Below are 18,716 nucleotides of genomic sequence, written 5' to 3' on the forward strand. Positions count from 1 at the left end.
GTCAGCAGAAAGCCCTCCACACAGTGGAAGGCAGCAGCTGCTCAGCAGCAGATTGTGCATTCTGTTGCACAGTTTTCAGAAGGCTCCTGAACGCCACAAACAGAAGAAATAGATCTCTGAATATTCATGCACGCACTTGTTTATCTGCCTCATTACTGGAAGTGAATTATTCAGAGTCCTTTCCAGCGTTTTCTAGGACGTTTCAAAGAGGAAAAGGTCAGGTGGTGTAGAAACACTTACAGGTACATACGGCACAGTAAGACAAAGCAAAAAAAACTTTTGCTTTGTTTGGTTGTCTCCGTTGTAGACCTATTGAACCTAACCAGACCAGAGGTTCATGGTTAAGATAATTAAAAGAAGAATTAAAAGATAGAGTGCTCTTACAGAACTCAAATACAACAAATGCAGGTCTGTAGAGAGTCAGGACTAAAAACAAAAACCTTTTCTTTAATGCAACTATCAGTTAGAAGACAGGAATGTAACTACAAAATTCATTAAAAAACAACAATTACATATTTGGAAGAACATGGCTTACAAAATAAAACATTAGAGATGTTAGTTTTACTGTGATAAAAGTGTCTCTTATATATTTAAAAAAAAATCATCATTCATTATTTTTTATAAAAACACAATATAGGGACAGAATAAAAATAATAAGAAGAAGAATAAAAAAATCAAAATATTCTTATTATTACTACTACTAACAACAACAATAATAATAATAATAATGGTAATAATAATAATACAATTAATTAAAAAAAATTTAAGTGATGAAAAAAGATTTAAAAATAATATTAAAAAAATATTTTTTTCATGCAACTAGACATTATGTAATATATGGTCCATTATGGTCCCTATTTTCTAGACATATTTACAAGACATTTTCTGAGTATCTATTGTCTCAACATTCAGAATATTTATATATAATGATATAAATAATCATCTTGATTCTCGAATTTGAATCTGGAATTCAAAACAAATGTGACTACATTGGTACTTTTTTATCATCAGTTCTGACTGTATTTCTGTTTTCTGTGTCTACTCAACAACACACGTTGGTTATAATGAGCAGCAGCAGGAGGATTAACACAAATCACATTGAGAATATGCTCCATCTGCAGCCCCTGTCACCTCCGTCACCCTGGGTTCGACCTAATATTTAAGGTGGGCATATGCTCCATCTGCAGCCCACTGTCACCTCCGTCACCCTGGGTTCGACCCACAGCTGCTTGCAGAGTCAACAAAACATTTTGACGGCAGATTAAGGAAGAAATTGACAGATTATTCACCTCAGAACATCTGCTTTATCCTCTCCCCTGAGTCGCTCAAGCACCATTTGTCAGCGCGAAACACAGTTACGGTGGGTTACTGAGGATCCTGTTGCAAAAATAATTAGACCTCTGACTCTCTCCTGATGCCCTCTCTTTGGTGTAAATTTCAACGATTAGCAGCGTACTGCTCGCTCATATGTGGAGCAGCAGAAGATTCAGTGTGTCAGTGGGCAGGATTACATAACTAACATCATTAGGGCCTTCAGGGCCTCCACTGCAGGGCCTGTCCTATTTAAATACTAGCATTTTTTTAGTCAAAATATGATACATTTGTTCTTCTTAGATGAATAAAACGGTTTATAATACATCACAGTTGTATCCTTAAAACAAAACAAAACCGTGTATATAAACAGTGTTGGACTCAGCCAATCAGCCAATAGTAGCTAACGTTAGCTCCAGTGTCTCAGCAGCATGTTTTACACTGAGGTGTTCCCACAAACCTGCAGTACTGCAGTGTTAAGAAAACATCCGACAGCAATGCTTTTATCAAAACTCAATCAAAAAAAAAAAAAGATCAACGCAGTTTCTGTATGTTTTTCAACAATTAAGGCAGATTACTGACACCTACTGGGCTGGAGGATGTGCATCATTGTTCCCTGTGTACCAGAAATGAGAGAATTGTGGTTTTATTTTATTTATAATAACCTACTTTTAAAATAATTTTGAAGTAAAGTCAGCAGCACAAAATGAGAAACTGTTTTCACTTCCTCCTGTTGAATGAATGCTGTTGATCTTCCATCTTCTCAGCTTTACCTACAAGCTGTGATCGGCAGCAGCTGGGCGTCACATCCCAGCGTCTGCATTTGAATAAACAGCTCCTTATCCACTGTTGGTGGCAGGATGACTTATCCATTGATGCTGAGAGCCCGAGGTTGGTTCAGTGACGCTTTAAATATTCATAACTTCAGACAGAAGGAGAGCATCGATGTTACACTGCGGTAACTGGATTTAAACCTTCCAGAAAACACTGCACAGATGTACAGCCTTTCAGCTCCACACACCGGGTTCTGTTGGCTGAAGGGATTAAAGGATTGGTGGGCTGCATCAAAAGTAGCAGAATAACAGACTCAGAAAGAGAAACAGAGTCCACGATGGAGCAAAGGTGGAATAAACAGGAGGAGATAAACCAACAGAGGAGATGTTGGAGACAACAGCGGGATTCAACATTTACAAGGCAACTGACGGAGCTGGGAGGTGAAGATGAGACCTCAGAGGTCAGGGTTTCTCATGGGGCTGCTGTTTATTCCAACACACTCTTTACCAAGACTAAACTCACTGATGTACTTAGAGACACACACACTCTCTCACACACACACTGACAGTATGTATTAAAGAGATCAGCAACAAGTGTTGCCTCAGAGAATTAAGCTGTTTGTCTTGTCCCTCATTGGAACTTTGTGGTGGTGTCCTTTAATGTGGCTGTTTGAAAACACAACTAGGCCACACAAATACACGCTTCACTGGTGGTCAGGGATGGTTTAGGAGACAACATGGGGTCCAGGCAGAGAGGACCAGGGGCCCTAGATTTAACTGAACCCAGGAAGGCCAGTTCAGTTGGACAAAAATGTCACTGGAGCATTTGTTCATGGATCACAAATAAGGAGCAGTACAGGGACTATGTGCTGAGTTATATATATATATGTATATATAAATATATAAATAAGTATATAGAATAGAATAGAATAGAAATAGAAATTGAATAGAGTTATTTGAAAAGGTCTTTATTTAGCTTAGCCTAAAGTCTAAACACATAATCCATTTTTTGTAGAGTTCTGGTTGTGTTAAGTGCTTTGAGTAGAATCCATGATTAAAAAAAAAATAATAAAAATTATAAAAAATAATAATAATCATAATTCCTGTTTTTATTTTAAACGCTTTAAAAGCAAATCTCAAGACCACTGTCACAGAACCCTTTATTCCTCTTGTGTTGATAGAAATGTTGCTAGAAATGGCGATTGATGCTCAGATCAGTCACTGCAGCAGTGTTCACTCCCCACATGAAGTGAAGAACAGCTGAGCAGGTGACTAAACTACAGACACTGTGAATGAAATCTTTCCAAACTCCTGATCTTGCTTTGGTTTGTTTGATTTCCTGCTAAGATACGACCCCTCCTTCAGATGATTGATCTGTCAGGTGTGTCCGTCTCTCTGTGGCCAGTGTGATTCCCGTTACTCTGACTCGTGTCACCTGGTCTACACCAGGGTATGTATACGCCTCCTTCTCTAACTCAGGCTCGTTGTTCACTGCTGGTTGTTTCCTGTTCATGATGTTTGTTTGCCTGTTGTTCTGCGGTTCCTCTTCTCCTCGTGGTTCAGCCTGCTTCAGTCTGTGCTCCTGCCTGGAGTTGGCTGTATTTAAGTTTGGGACTCTGTTGAATAAACTTGATCGCTGTCTCTCTCGTGCTGCGTTTGAGTCCTGCCTGCCTTCTTGTACCACAGCAGCTGAAGACAGCACCGTAAATAAGAAGAACTGCTGCTCTTCACAAAGATTTCCCAAGATTTCTAGCATTTAGAATGAAAAGTTTTCTATTACAGGAACTGAAGGGAGAAACGAACTAGCAGAAGAAGAACTCACTGCACGTGGGTTATTGTCAGACACGGAGGAACTCTGGTCGTGTGTGTGCTGGTGTTTGTGTGTGCCCAGCAGTCTATGAAGAGCAGCAGATGAACTACTTGATCGGGTGGATCAATGTGTTTGGTAACAGCCCAAAGGGACAAAGAGAGAGGGAGAGTAAAAGAAAGCAGAAGAAACAAAGCGAGAGAGCAGAAGATCCATTGAGTGTGTTTTTGTGGTTGAAGAATTGTCCCCGCTGGCTTTGAAAAGAAGGATAATCCTGTCAAGTAAGCAGACCTTTGGATATTCATGACTGGCCGAGCGGCTCCGCGGACTGAAGGAGGACACAGTCAGGATGGGATTAAACATCAAAGTGGATCTGAGGAGCACAGGACTGGGACACAAATCAACCAGTGCAGAAACACAGAGGTATCAGAGGGCTGTGCTGGGGGGCACAGGGGACCGGTGCAGACCAGGTCGGTGGAGGGTGGACAGAGGTTTAAATGAGTCCGGCGTGAGGGCCTCTGATACTATTCAGTGCGTTGATGGGGGTAAAACACCTGCCCCCAATCTGAGAAACATATCTATACATAGCACTTGTATTTTAATAAGAAAAGAAGTTCCCATCGTGGAGCTGTTGAATCCTGAGGTCGACCTGAGGCTCAGTGATTTCACATGGAGTCAAAACAATGACTAAGGGTTTTGTTTTTTTGCTAAGAGCAGTGCATGGTTTACAATGTTATTTCCTGATTTATACACATTTATATTAAGAGTTAAAGAAATCAGTTCAAATGATTGATGACCAATTAGTGGTGATTCTAACAGAAAAAGACTAAGATGTAACTAGAACCAAAACTAAAATAAGCTAAGACGTAGCCAACAGTTGATGAAGAAGCTAACATGGATTATTAGTTGAAAACAATACACCTTAAAGTTGTTTTGTCCATATCATGCAGTAGCTGAGATGAAAACCAGAAGCTAGTGCTAATATAACATTTGCAGTAGTTGTTGTGATTATTAATTATTTGTCCAGTCGTTTATCTGCTCTCATATTACACTGCAACATACTGTATGTCTGCTCTGAAGTCATCTTTCCCTGGAGTCTGATGGTTTTTCAATTAAATTAGCATCATGTGGCAAGCAACATCTATCTATCTGTCGATCTGTCGATCTATCTGGGTGTTCAAACCTAACATCTGTGAGAAAGCTGCTGCAGTTTGTCAGAGTGGAGGTTGAATAGAAAGCGGAGGCTGGCGTCTGCCTTCAGTTGTGATTTTAAATGCACTGAGAATCAGTGAGGAGCAGCAGCACAGTGGGAGGTGAATAAAGAGAGGAGGAGGCTGTGAGGCATTGAAGGGAGATCTGGGGTTGTTTCAAATGAGAGAGAGAGAGGGTGGGTGTGTGTTTGTGTGTGTTAACACATGCACATGTTTGTGTGTGTTTGTGATAAAGGATTGACAGATGTGTCCAACAACATCTGATATAATCCCTGTATAAATACACACTGCATCTGCTAACAACGAGAGTCTTCACGTTGGCAGAATTACAACAGTGTGTCATAATAGAACTCACATCCAATCACCTTTTACACCAATGTTCACTGATAATACATCAACATTTTAACATCTCAGTTTTGGACTCAGTTCTGCTTCCATTACTACAGTTCTTCAGTGGCTAAGCTGCAGCTTCTGTGCTTCAAATGTACTTATAGATTTCACTAAACATTTGACAGCAGCCACTGGATGGTGCAGTGGTTGGCACTGGTACTACAAGCCGGTAACTACTTATAGTTCCTGCTTCATTCCATAGTCCAAAAACAGGCAGGATTAGGTTAAAATGTTATTTGCTCCAAATTGATCATAGCGTAGGTGTGAATATGAGTGTGAATGGTTTTTGCCTCTGTTTGTGGCCCAGCTATGGACTGGATGACTGTCCAGGGTGACCTCTGCCCTCATATGATAACTAGTGTGATTGGCTCCTGTAGATACATATACATTTACAGTGTGAATATGTGAGTGGTTTTGTCTCTCGTGGTGGCAATACAGTTTTTAACACAATATCACATAAATTCATCTTCCTTTTAGGGAAAAATATTTTTACTGTAAAAAAGAAGATGACGGGCCTCAATTATTTCTTTAATTTGTCTCTTGAACAGTCTTAAATTTCACAGATTGTTTGAAATTAAGTTTTGTTTCATTGCATGAAGTGTTAAAGAAACAACTGTTAACCATGGAATAATGCTGCTGTCATACCCTAACCTTTTAGTTGACCTGCTGTTTGTAAAAAAATGTCAAATTTTAATTTAATTTTTAAAAATATTTTGTATATATTTTACATATGCTTCTTTCACAATTTTTGCAGACTTACGTTTCTACATTCAGTTCACATTTACCTTAGAAAAACAAAAACAAATCTATAATATTACCTTTCTGCCTGTTAAAAAGGGGGCAGTAGAATGTAGGTTTATTAGAAATAGGATTTAAAAGTGCAAATGGAACAAGTTTTCTCTCCCTGAGATAAATTCAAATTTCAAATTTAAATTTAAATTCCAGCAACAACACAGCGTCTGTTCGACCACCAGCCTTCGTTTCTACAATAAGGCCGCTTTTTAGGATTCAGACTCGATGAAGAGTCATCTATCATACTGCTGTCAGCGCTCACTTTAACAGTGACTTTGCTCCCACTCCACTGCCCTCCTCTCTGTAAACCCAGCCTTGGCCTTGAACCTCTAATAAAACCCTTAAAAGAAACATTGCCCTCGCTCGCCCCCACAGACATTAACTAGCCCCCCCCTCCCCCCCAAGGCCTAGACTGGTGTGTGCGATGAAGAAGAAGAAGAAGAAGAAGCTCAGTGTTTGACGTTGGATTCCTGTAGAGGTTTAGTGTCAGTGAATCCATCATTGTCACTCTTAAATAGTGGGGCTACAGGGACACTTTGTCAGGCAGCCGGTTTGTTATCTAACATTTATTTTCTGGGAGCGACATCTGCGATGTTTAAATGAAATGAACAGTCATTAGAATTAGTTTGAGTAACTTCACTTTAGCATCTGCTAATCAAAACCCTGAAGGTTAAAGAGGTTTTAAGCCTTTTAATTTGAACTGTCAACACGAATCTACAATGACATGCTTCACAATGAAACCCTGGACCACAGGAAGTGTCAGTGGAGCAGTTAGCAACTTGAAATATGAATGTGGCAAAAGTCCATCTGTATTTAAACAAGCGTGACCAACTGAGCGTGTGCAGCTATTGAGCGTGAAGCGTTTAGGCTCTCTTTCACAAAGAGGCCGGGGGCTAGGACCTCACTCCCCTCCCTCCTTCATTATCCCCTTCACTATCCCATGCCACTATGATCAGCACCAAATGCTAACTATCCCAGGCCAGCGCTCACAAAGCATGCTGGGAAGCACAAAAGCAGACCGTCAGCCGATCGGTTCCACCTTATTAACAGCTTGTAATCTTCTCATGTGGTTGGCCAGGCCTCAGAGAGCAGGAGTTAGGGCTGATGGAGGAGTGTGTCCTCCACCTCCACTTTGATGCGGAGCAGCGTTTTCCCTCTGAAATGTCCTCCCCTGGTTTATTCCCATTGTTGCTGCTGCTACTGCTGCTGCACCTGTTTGCCCACAGGAGGCGATCAGTCAGTGACAACTGTTAATTTCTCATTAGAGTCTCTTTGCACAGTGAAAACAGAAGACGGTGTGTGATGTCAACCCCACAGCAGGTGCAGCTCCTGGTTTTTACTGTTCTGGCTAAAGCTCTGGTGCCTGGCCCTGACGAGGCTACGGGGTCGGAGGATCTCATTTTAGAGAAGCTTAAAATCACACGCTAACGTGAGTCTGCAAGATAAGATCAGTCTGGGTTTTTTTTACTGTGAGCTAAAACTTTTTTTAAGATATCCTTTCTGATATTCTGCTTTATATATTTAGCAAATTTTCATTTGCGAACAGTGAAAAAATTCACTTATATTTCATCTAATTTGTGGTTATTTTTATCCAAAGTTTGAATAACTAGATTCAAAATCTAACTACCGCGGTCACTATGTAGCCAATTCGTTCCCTGAAATTACTATTACTACTATTTTTAAAAAATTAATATAACAATATTGTTTTTATCTTCATGTACACTGTGGATATTTAAGGTACTTTGGAAATGTTCAGGTTAATAATTATTAATCACTTTTTTAATTAAATAGACTAATACTCAACATGTATTTGTTGTTGGGTTGATAAGGTTGAACATGATAAAATAACATTTGTTCTTCAGAATCTATTAGAACTGCACCACGTCTTTAATAATATTTCGGGGGCAGTATTTCTACAATGTGTTCCACAAGTGGTTAATGGTCATTCAAAAACAACAATTCTTCCAATTTAAAAGGGTCAATTACATTACGTAAGATTCAAATGATAGTTTTTTTATTTTTGGTATTTTTCCAAGTGTACCAACTTTTCTGGAAACGGGGTTTTCAGATGTAGACCATGCACAGACGTCTTTTCCCTCCAGTGGTATCACCGAGTGTGTATTTTTCATGCTGTACAAACAGATAAATTGACCCTGCAGTTTGGCGTAGGTGTCTTCCTGTCTGTCAGCCACAGGAAGTGACTCCACACAGACCGTGCATTTAGCCCCCAGGTGCAGACAGCCTTGCCCAGATGGATGGTACTCCTTCCACCATAAAGACACTAGTCTTCCTCCTGCCCTGAAGCCACCGGGGCTCTTGCCCTGGTCCAGCCTCATCAAAAGGAGCAGGAAAGCTGGGAGGCGGATACGCCGGGCATTAACCCCAAATCAAGCTCACTTTTCTTTGCCCTGTGTATAAAAAGTAGGGGGGAGGTGTGGTGTTCTGTCAGACACCAGCCTCTTTCTTTCTCCTCCATTCTGACTTCTGTATGTGCGCCTCCTTGCAGGTGTCCCTTTTTGTCGTCTTGACACAGAAGCCACGGCCCAAAATTCAGGCACAGGCATCAGGACTGGCTTTCTTTCATGACTGCGTTTATTACATCTCATTGTTGGACAACCACTAGAAATTAAATTGAGCTCACAGGATCACACACACACACACACACACACACACATTCATCCTGGCTGCCTGCGCTCTGTTCGGCTGCAGGTGCGAGGGCCATCCGCCTGGCCCTTTTCATGAGGCCCCTGTCTTTCCTGTTCGTCTGGAATCCATCCATTCAGCTTCAATCGCAGCACCAGCCGGAGCCCACCGGACCACTGGTGGGGAAGGGAAGCGCCTCCACACACATCTTTCACTTGTTGAGCCACGAGAGAAGAGCGACTGGGGACCAAAGAAAGGCTCTTCCTCCCCTGTATCTCCTTCTGCTTTCATCGTAAACAACTTGCTTTCTGTGTGTCACTCTGCTGTCCTTCCCCTCTTCCCCCTGCCTTCCTTTTCTCCTTCTCTGTCAGGCTTTCACAAAAGAGGGGTTTGGGGGTCCAAAAGAGAACGACCGGCTGACTGTGAAAACGCAGTGATGCCGGGGTCTTTTTATGGCCCATGAATGGCACATCTGAGGTTTCCAGCCTTGCTCAGCGCCCCAGGGCCGGCTTCACCTGTGCCGGGAGTCAATTGGTCTGTTGTGTGCCTGTCTGGAACCGTGCCCAGCTCTCTGCCAGCCAATTCGGTGAGCGTAGCCGTGTACAACTGAGCAACAATAACCTACTCCTCCTCCAAACCTCCAATTAACTCTCCAAACACAATGATGTTGCCATTCAAGGTTTGCCAAAAACTGTTCTCGGACACAATTAATAGCTAATGTTAGCACAGCTAATACCTGCTCTCCTGTGCTGAGGACTTTAATGGCTTTTAGGACGTTGAATGCCTGCTGAGGTACACTCCACTGAGTCCACACTGTTGTCTGTCAGTGTTAACTTCAGATAAAAGGCTAAAAGAATGTCGACAGGCTGCTAATCCCAAAACGGCAGCACTAGCAGCATACTGTAGAGGTGATGACACGTTCACAGACAAAACTAGCGTCTAATGCAACTCATGCTTATCAAGTCGAGAATGTTGCTATAGAAATGTATTGCTAACCCGCTAACGGACAAATTGTTGCAAAGGCATATTGAAATAAACTTTATTTTGCTGAAGTCAATTACTTTATAAGATTTTTTTTTCTTTTTGCACTCTCTTTTAAAAATATAGAAAGATAATCATTCAAAGATTTTAAAAATTGACATTTTAACATGATAAAAACGCCATGTTTTGCAGAATATCAATGCTGTAAAGATGTTTAGATTCATTGGTCTTAGTGTAGTGAAAATGTCTAAGTAATAAAAATCTTAAAGAAATAAAATCTTAAAGATGTAGAAAGATAGAAAGACAACTTTTGGACATCCAAAAATATGGACAGTGTGTCAATTTTCACCTTTTTTGAGCTTCAGCATTATTGATTCTTATTATTGATCAGTTCTAAAAAAAGAATTATATCAATTGCAACTAAAAATGACTATTTGGATGATGCTAGAAGATGATGATAAAAGTTTTAATATGTCAGTCTTATATATGTGTATTTACAAGGATCACAACATGAGTTGGGGAGGAGTTGAGCTGGGGGGAGGACGGGGAGGGGGGTCGGGGTGTGAGTGGCACCATTCAGCTCACTTTACCACACTGTGAGCTGCCATTCTCAACACCCGCAGCTGTGGAAATGAGATAAAACCGCGGTACCACTCATCTGTGCCACCACAACCCTCTGACGCCAGCAGTGGGGAGTGTGTTGAGTCGTCACTGAGCTGGATGGCATCTGTTCTCTATGAGCCGAGGGGAGATCAACAGGTGGAGCCAAAAAAGATTTTTTTTTTTGCAAATAAAGGACTTTACCTGATAGAGACACAGCAGGACTACCAACCTGAAGGTAACTTCGTCCAGATAGACAATGAACATGATGTCCAACCCGGTGATCAGAGCCCAGGAGCGGCCTCAGTCTCTCTGTGGCCCAGGGCCTGTCCAGGACTTAGCCCTCTGCCCTCCTGGCTTCAACCTCAGCTCACGTCTCCACCCTGCACCCCAACTGCTGGGTCTGCAGAGCAGCCAAAGATCCACCAAATCTCAGAGAGAGCTGAGCCCAGAGGAGCAGCAGGAGCTCAGGAGGAAGATCAACAGCAGGGAGAGAAAGCGGATGCAGGACTTGAACATTGCCATGGATGCTCTGAGGGAGGTCATGGTACCGTACGCCTCCTCACCCTCCTCTGGCTCAGTCTCTCACACCCACCATCCCGGAGCTCCCCCGGGTCGAAGGCTCTCCAAGATCTCCACCTTGGTCCTGGCCAGGAACTACATCCTCCTCTTGGGTTCATCTCTGCAGGAGATGCGGAGGCTGTTGGGTGAGGTGAGCATCGGGATGGGTGTGAATGCGGGGCCCGTCCCACGGTTGCTTCTCACTGGAGGTTGGCCCCTCATCTCCAGCCCTGGTCAGCTTCTCCTCACCCAGGAGTCCCTCCTCAGCTCAGCAGCTGCCTCTTCAACTCCCTCTTCGTCCTCCTCCTCTTCATCATCAGCCACAGCTAAATGTCCCCTGCTGTCCTCAGGCCCCATGGACGCCTCACTGGCCCCTGTCCAGTGGAGCTCAGTGGGGCCCCTCTGTCCCTGCGGGGTCTGCAGACTGCCCAGGTTCAGCCATTCCTCTCCAGGCCCCCGGTTTTCAAAGTGACTGCTGAAGTTTGAGGATGAAAAGCTGGTGAAAGGACTTCACGACTGTTAGTTGAATGAATTTTTATATGAAGTTATTAGATAGTTAGTAAATTATTTTTCTAACATTTTTAACAGTTTTATAATATTTTTATAAGATATTTTACTCACATGTGTAGCTTAAACCTTATGCAAGTCTTCTATATACTGCACTGTAAAGAATAAAGGTTGTTTCTATGCCACACATTGTGCTGTAGTTGTGTAAGCAGCATAAATGTTGACGTGTTGTCAAAGAGTGAAAATAAATGTCCTTTTATTGATGTGATGGAGTAAGAAATCCATTGTGATTCTTCCATGTCTTTCTAATGAAAGTCAGAACGTTCTTTTAAAAGAGGCACAGATTTGATACTATAAAATACCCAGCTGGTTCCTCTCTGATATTGCATGTAAATCCAATCCATTTCACCTACAGACAGGGCAACAACTACCTTTTGTATCAATGAACAATTGAATGGATATGACTTAAATACTTCCTGTCTTTTCTTTTAGCTCCACAATGAACAAAACAGAAATAATTAAAATTCACAGATGCTTTAAAAAAACAGAAAAAAACAAACAAATAAAAAACTTCAATTAAAAGCAAGAAAATACGCAATGTATGGGGGACATACTGTAACTATTACACATTTGAGTCTTGGACACATGTTCATTAACTACCGGCTCTCTGCCAATCAATAGCTAATTTCATTTGTTCAATTAAAAAAAAAGCACATAATTTTTATTTAATAATTAAAATATAGTAAACAGCTTTCTTTATTATTATTTCCTGAGATGTTCTATGCACGTGATGTCATTCTGTATTTATCTGCAAAGTGGATGCATTTGTTTACAAGTCAACAACAAATAATTTTTGTAAAAAGCGTGTTACATTTCCAGAACTCCGTATAAACTCTCGTCCATATTTTACACCTCCTTTCATCCGACCTGTGTCACAGCTCTGTGTAAAGTGATCATTCACGGCACAAAGCACCACTTCTTTATGATAATTCCTCGTATACTCCGGACTCTGGACAAGATGCTGCGTAAAAACCTCCCGCCCTCCTCCACACCTCCTCAGAAATAGTGAAACAGTCCTCGTCTCTTCTCCTATTCACTGATCCAACAAGGGAAAGATCAAAACCCACCGGTGTAATTACTGCCCTGCAGAAAGGAGGCCTTTTGATTATTCGCCCCCCTCGTCCTTGCTTTCTCCTCCCTGCTCAGATTCTTGATGTTTTCCTCTGTGTTGAGGAGCCAGGACGGGTGATTTGGTGCTACTCATTACACTCACTCCACAATATGTTCAAACGCCCAGAAAATGTGTCGCCCTGAATGGAGTTCACCGTGGCGAACTGGCCACCCCTCTGGAAGAAAGCTGGCATGTTCGCTGGAAGTGAGAATAAGAGAGGGCAGCGGGCGGGAGCCCCAACCTCGGCCACGGGAATAATGAGATTGAGAATAATCATAATCATAATGCTGATAAAATACTCCAAATAATTGCCTCTCCCCCGGAATAAGAGGATTACAGAGGGTATCTGTGAATGGAGGTGGGTGAAAGGGAAGGGGAATCTGTTATCATCAGGGAGGACAAAAGAGGAGTTGGATGCCATTAAGTGAGATTAAGGCAAATAAGGCTTGATTTTCCTGCCAGGAGAAATGGGGAAGAAGAAGAGGGTGAGAGTGAAGGAGGAGAGAGGAGCAGAGGAGAGCCTGATTCATCAGATCAAAGTGAGACGGTCAAACTTCACAGCTTTCATTTACATATAGCTGCTTTATGTCTGCACAGGGATTAACTACCTTGCTATTTTCTCCTGCCTCTCCTCTGTTCTGCTACCTTTTGCTCCACCGGCTCTTCCTCCTGCTCTCAGGACGGTTCAGGCCTCCTTCATTTTCCCCTCCCCTCTCCTCCTCCTCTGCTCTTTCTCTCTGTTTTCTCCAAGAGGCTCTCACTTTCTTGCGTTTGGTGGTTCCATTGTTGCAGCGACGCAGGGGTCTGCTCACTCTTTGTGTCAGCACTTTAACTCATCTCCATTTCATCACTGTTGTTCAATGGGCCCAGGAGAGCTGTTAAGACAATGAGTAGACACACACACACACACACACACACACATTGTGTCTAACTCTCATGTGAAGATCAGTTAATACTAAAACTAGAGCAATGTCTCAGAGATGCTTCAGTTTTTTACATGGAGACGTAAACTAGTAACATTAAAATGATGACAAACAAAAATAAAAGAAAGGGAAACTGAGAAATGAGACCTGCTATTTTTATATTGTGTGAATGTTTGATGATGATGATGATGATGATGATGATGATGATGATATTCAGATGGTCCTAAATTAAAAATTGTGTGCAGAATGGAGGAACTGATAGTTTGAGGTTACCTTATCATATTCATTTAATGTTATTATTTTTCTAGTTTTTCTCTTCTGTTTGATTCTGGGACAAGAAGCTAATAACAATGAGTTAGTGCTTATAGACAAGTGATGACACCTCATGTACCACAGAAGAAGATGAGAGCATTTGACATTAAAGGGAAATTAGTTTAATTTAACCAGTTGTATGGACAAAGTTTTTATACTTCCACGTTCTCAGCAGAAGACGAAGATGCTTTCAGACGCTGAGCGACGGTGACGACCACTTTAGTCACAGGGCTGAGGAGGCAACAGGACTTATTACTGCTGTTAGCAGGGAGGTCGTTAGGAGCTTAATGAGGGAGAAGGTTAGGGTGGATTAGTCAGGGAATTTATGTGTTGAACCAGTCCTCTGTGATACAGGTCAAGTCACATTTACAGTATTTATATAAGGAGTTTAAAAACAACAGCCAGTCAAGCCGACGTCGTAGTTTGTCGAGATCCTCACGTTTCACTGCGTCTTTACAGAAGTAAATCTGAGAGCCTTTCGCACGTTTGACTTACATCTGTGTTTCCACTGGGATTTCAACTTGAACATATTGTTGTGTGTCCAATTAGCGCCTCTTCGCCCTAACATGTGTCTCTAATGTGGACAGGACACATTGTCCTCCACTGTCCTCCTCTCCTGCAGCCTCTCATCTCCGAGTGTTATTTGCCCGCGGCCTTTGTCGTACTGTTTCACAGCACTTAACCAGTCAACGTGGGGAGTCCTTGGCTTAGGAAGTCCTGAGCCATAAATTTCATCTCCACAATGAGCAGAGCACAGGGGCTGGTCAGGACCCCCATTTACTTTCTAACCCTGCTTATTCATCCCATCTCTAAATAACATCAGGCCCTCCTGTGCTGTCCCACCCTGACATTCCTGATCCCTGTGTGTCACCCCTCTCTGTCCCAGAGTCGGCCCATACAACAGCGTCACTGCTGACTGCTACCACCGGCCCGCTCATTAACTCTCCCCCCCATTCCAGCCCTGTGTCCCATTCACACCGCGGCCCTCATTACAACTTTATAGGCCACCATCAGCCGTCCCCTCATTACCCCTGTCCGGGCTTGCGATGGTGTGTGGTCACTGCAGGTGTATGAGCTTTACAAAAAAATGTAAAATGGTCTCCAAAGTGCTGGAAATGACGAGTCGCAAAAGCGCGGTCAGCATTTTCAACAGTGACATGGTGGCCATTAGTTTGTCAGGTCTCACATCCATCTGTCTGAGCACGGTGACTAGGAAAAGTTGAATGGTAGAATATAGTTATTATTTGGAATTAGGGTGGGAAAAAAACTACATTACAATCTGGGTGGCAAAATGTATGCATATATATATATATACATATACATATATATATATATATATGTATATATATATATATATAGAGAGAGAGAGAGAGAGAGTACAGTACAGTACAGTATATCAACAATGGGCAGAGCCCTCTAGTTGCAGACTATGGTTGAAAGGAAACCCCTAAAATAAGACGGGAATTTTTCTGCTGATTTTGGGAGGTTTTTTTTTTAATTCATGGAAGAGTTTATGGTCAAATCAGTCCAGTCCAGACTCCGTTTATGATGAAAAACGTTCAGAACACTTTTAATGTTCTGAATGTTTTTTGTCATAAACAAAAAACAGTAGGAAAACGAGATGAGTTTTTCGTTGGCAAAACATTGATGTGAGGTTCCTATTGGACGTTCCTGCTGTCAGTCATTTGTTAATAGTAGCCCCTCCCACTGTGTTTTACCTTTTTTGATTCTCTAAATTGCATCACAACATATTGTGTAGTGTATGTGTAATGGAAAAAATAACTGAAACCAGTGAATGAGAGAGTAAATCATTGGAGATCAATTTGACTCGCATGCAGTTCCATACTGATCCAGCAGAGCATTTTTCAACTTCTTTTTTGGGCTTAACATCAAGGGTGTAGTATTAGGAAATATTTCAGGTCTCTGAGTATTATCTACATTAGGTAAACAATATTTAGATATGAATATGTTGTTGTAATATTAGGACAACTGTGACTGTGAGAACCCACAGTTATCTGAGGATCTTTTCTGTCGATGCTTCACCAGGCTAAATGCTCTGGGACATCAGTGTGTGTGTGTGTGTGTGTGTGTGTGTGTGTGTCAGTGTGGTAATGAACCCCTGGCCCTCTGTTTGCCCTCTGAACCTGCCGTGGCCTTGGAAGCAGGAATTCCAGTTAACACATCACAGATCTCTCCGCTTTTCTTCTTGTTTTGTGTTTTCTGTCGCTCTTCGCCAAACGTCGGCTGGGTGTGGACGGAGCCTGACAGCCACCGGCCCGCTCCCTCCTCTGTTTTCCTGTCCTCTTTCTTCCCTTCCTTTCTCCCTCTCATCTGTTTGGGCTCCTCTTTCTTGCCTCCTTTTCTGCTTAATTGAGTTGTTTGGCAGGCGGGCTTGTCAGACAGCAACGTCTATGTGGGGAGTCTGAGGGTCGGGGTGGGGGGGGCGGCGTTATTGTGCTCCCTGAGACGGGTTAGTTTTTCACTGTTACTGCTGCATGAGTGAACATGGCCCAGATTAGGAGCAGGGGGAGTCGGAGTTACATCTGAAATATGGAGCAAGTTTGTTGATGATCCTCATCACGGTTTAGGGAAAAAATAACTTAAAGTTCTGTCCATGAATCACAACCTAAAATCTGTGTCGATTATTTATTAAAATAGAATAGAAACTTCACTTATACCATTGAATAAATGTTATTGTTTTGAAAAGTGAACATAATTCTACTTCTGAAAAACATTAGAATTTGAAGGACTAAGAAAAACAAAAAAAAAGAACATTCCACCACAGCGAGCCTGGACTACAGAAACATATACAAAGTATTTATAGATTGTCTTTTTATAATTGGCAACAACTATTGTAGACATAATGTATGTATATATAACAGAATGGCACAGAAGTGATCCATGCAGGATTGAACATCTGAGGGAAAAAAATACACTCATCAGATTTATTGTATTTAACCTTTTACTATTGATAAGTTAAAAAAAAACTGTTGTTCAGACCAGAGACAGGGTCGACTCAGATTTAAGTGCTGAGCAAACCAATAAATATCATGTCTATAGAAGAGAGCAGAGTGGCCTGGAAAGAGGCAAACACTGACTGAGTGTGTGCAGAGTCATCAATCATCAGGAGAGAGAGAGAGAGAGAGGGAGAGAGAGAGAGAGGGTGAATTACACACACAAAGTTCTGTGTATTTATATATATCTGGAGCAAGAACGACAATACTATCTGTTAAAGTTAAAGTTTGACAAAATGATAAAAACGAATTGTGATTTTTTTTCTTTCTCTACATTCAAATAAACTGCATTCCATTTCTGTTATTGTATCATTACAATTCATTCACTCTCGTGTGTGTGTGTGTGTGTGTGTGTGTGTGTGTTTGAATAAGACTGAAGGAGAAACGTTCTCTTTCCGTCTTCCCTCAGGGTCCAAGAGCCTGTCCCAAAGACTGGACCGTCCATCTGCTCACACACAAAACCAGACAAGCAAGGGCAAAGGTTTGTGAGTCTGTGTGCATGTGTGTGTGTGTCTGTGTGTGTGTGTGTGTTGTTAATATGAATTTTTTAACGGGTTGAGTGTGAAGTCACAGTTACATGGTACAAGGTCTGGACCAAAGCCACTAGACTTCAGCTTCCTCCCTAAGGATGCTCTGTTTGTTCTTTAAAATCACACACACACACACACACACACATACACACACACACCTACAAATTCACACACATCTTTGACAGCTACCACCCCCACAAACACACATACAGACACACTCATGCCATCACACAGCCGTTCTCTTTCTGCTGACCAGCAGAAACCCTGAACACCTTAAACCAAGGACAGTGTATGTGTGTGTGTGTGTGTGTGTGTGTGCGCGCGCGTACACAGAGAGAGGCGTTAGCCCACTCCTCCAGCCTGCTGGAATGCCAAAACCATGGGGCAGGGTCAGCTCAGGAGTCAGATCGGTCCAGAGAAACGAGGTGCGGCCAGGCAGCGTTGTGCATTCTGATCACACAGGAACATGACTCTGACCTATTGAACAATGAATGGAAATGACTTCACTTTGAAGAGAGAGAGAAAAGAGTGTGTGTAGGCTGTGCCTTTTCCCCTGTAAGTCAGTACTGAGGGAGGAACTCACCTCTGTGCTCTTGAACACAGGAGAACAGACAAAGAAAAGTTCTTTACGTGTCAGTAAAATCCTCAGTGTTCCTACAGAACCACAACAGACACCGAGACGAGAGAACAAAAGTTCCTCCCACTTTTTCTGTGTAGTTTTTCCAAAGTGTACCGAGTTAAATGTTTTTCGGGGGGTTTTTTGGTTGTTTTTCTTTGCTATTTTGTTAACATAAATTCCAATTCTGTCTTGTGAACCTTTAGCTTTTTTAAACTATTTCTCTTTTATTTGAGCTGTAATTCTAAAACATGTCTGGACGTAGTGACTTGTTTAACAGTTCATATTTTTCAATATTAAATATTAACCTTTGTTCTAAACTAAATTTGTTCATTTGATCAAATTTAAATATATTTTCTCATGTGTGACCTTGTCTTCAACACAGTTTACTTTATATATGAAAATTTTATATTAATTCTCCTCTGATATTTATATATTTTAAAGAAGTAAGGCCATCAGTTAAAAACGTCAAAGTTTTTACACTTTGCCTTAAAATCTGCAGCAACTTTAAAGGCTTCTAAAAATGAACAGTTGTGGTTTGATGTTCCTGGATAAAATCAGTCCTTTTCCATAT

The 18,716-nt window shown here is 41.8% G+C and overlaps 1 protein-coding gene across 1 annotated transcript; it reads left to right on the plus strand.

Moving 5' to 3' along the window:
* The first annotated feature begins 3,063 nt into the window (after positions 1–3,063).
* Positions 3,064–12,279, plus strand: olig1 (oligodendrocyte transcription factor 1). The gene has a single exon (XM_025063954.1). The coding sequence runs from the start codon at positions 10,768–10,770 to the stop codon at positions 11,539–11,541; it is 774 nt and encodes a 257-aa protein (XP_024919722.1). The 5' UTR covers positions 3,064–10,767; the 3' UTR covers positions 11,542–12,279.
* Positions 12,280–18,716: the final 6,437 nt, after the last annotated feature.

This window comes from Cynoglossus semilaevis, chromosome 16, assembly GCF_000523025.1.
Source record: "Cynoglossus semilaevis isolate Cse_v1.0 chromosome 16, Cse_v1.0, whole genome shotgun sequence".
NCBI lineage: Eukaryota > Metazoa > Chordata > Actinopteri > Pleuronectiformes > Cynoglossidae > Cynoglossus > Cynoglossus semilaevis.

What these genes read in the sequence shown, in the direction of transcription:
- olig1 (XM_025063954.1), top strand. Translation starts at nt 10,768, where the DNA reads ATGAACATGATGTCCAACCCGGTGATCAGAGCCCAGGAGCGGCCTCAG.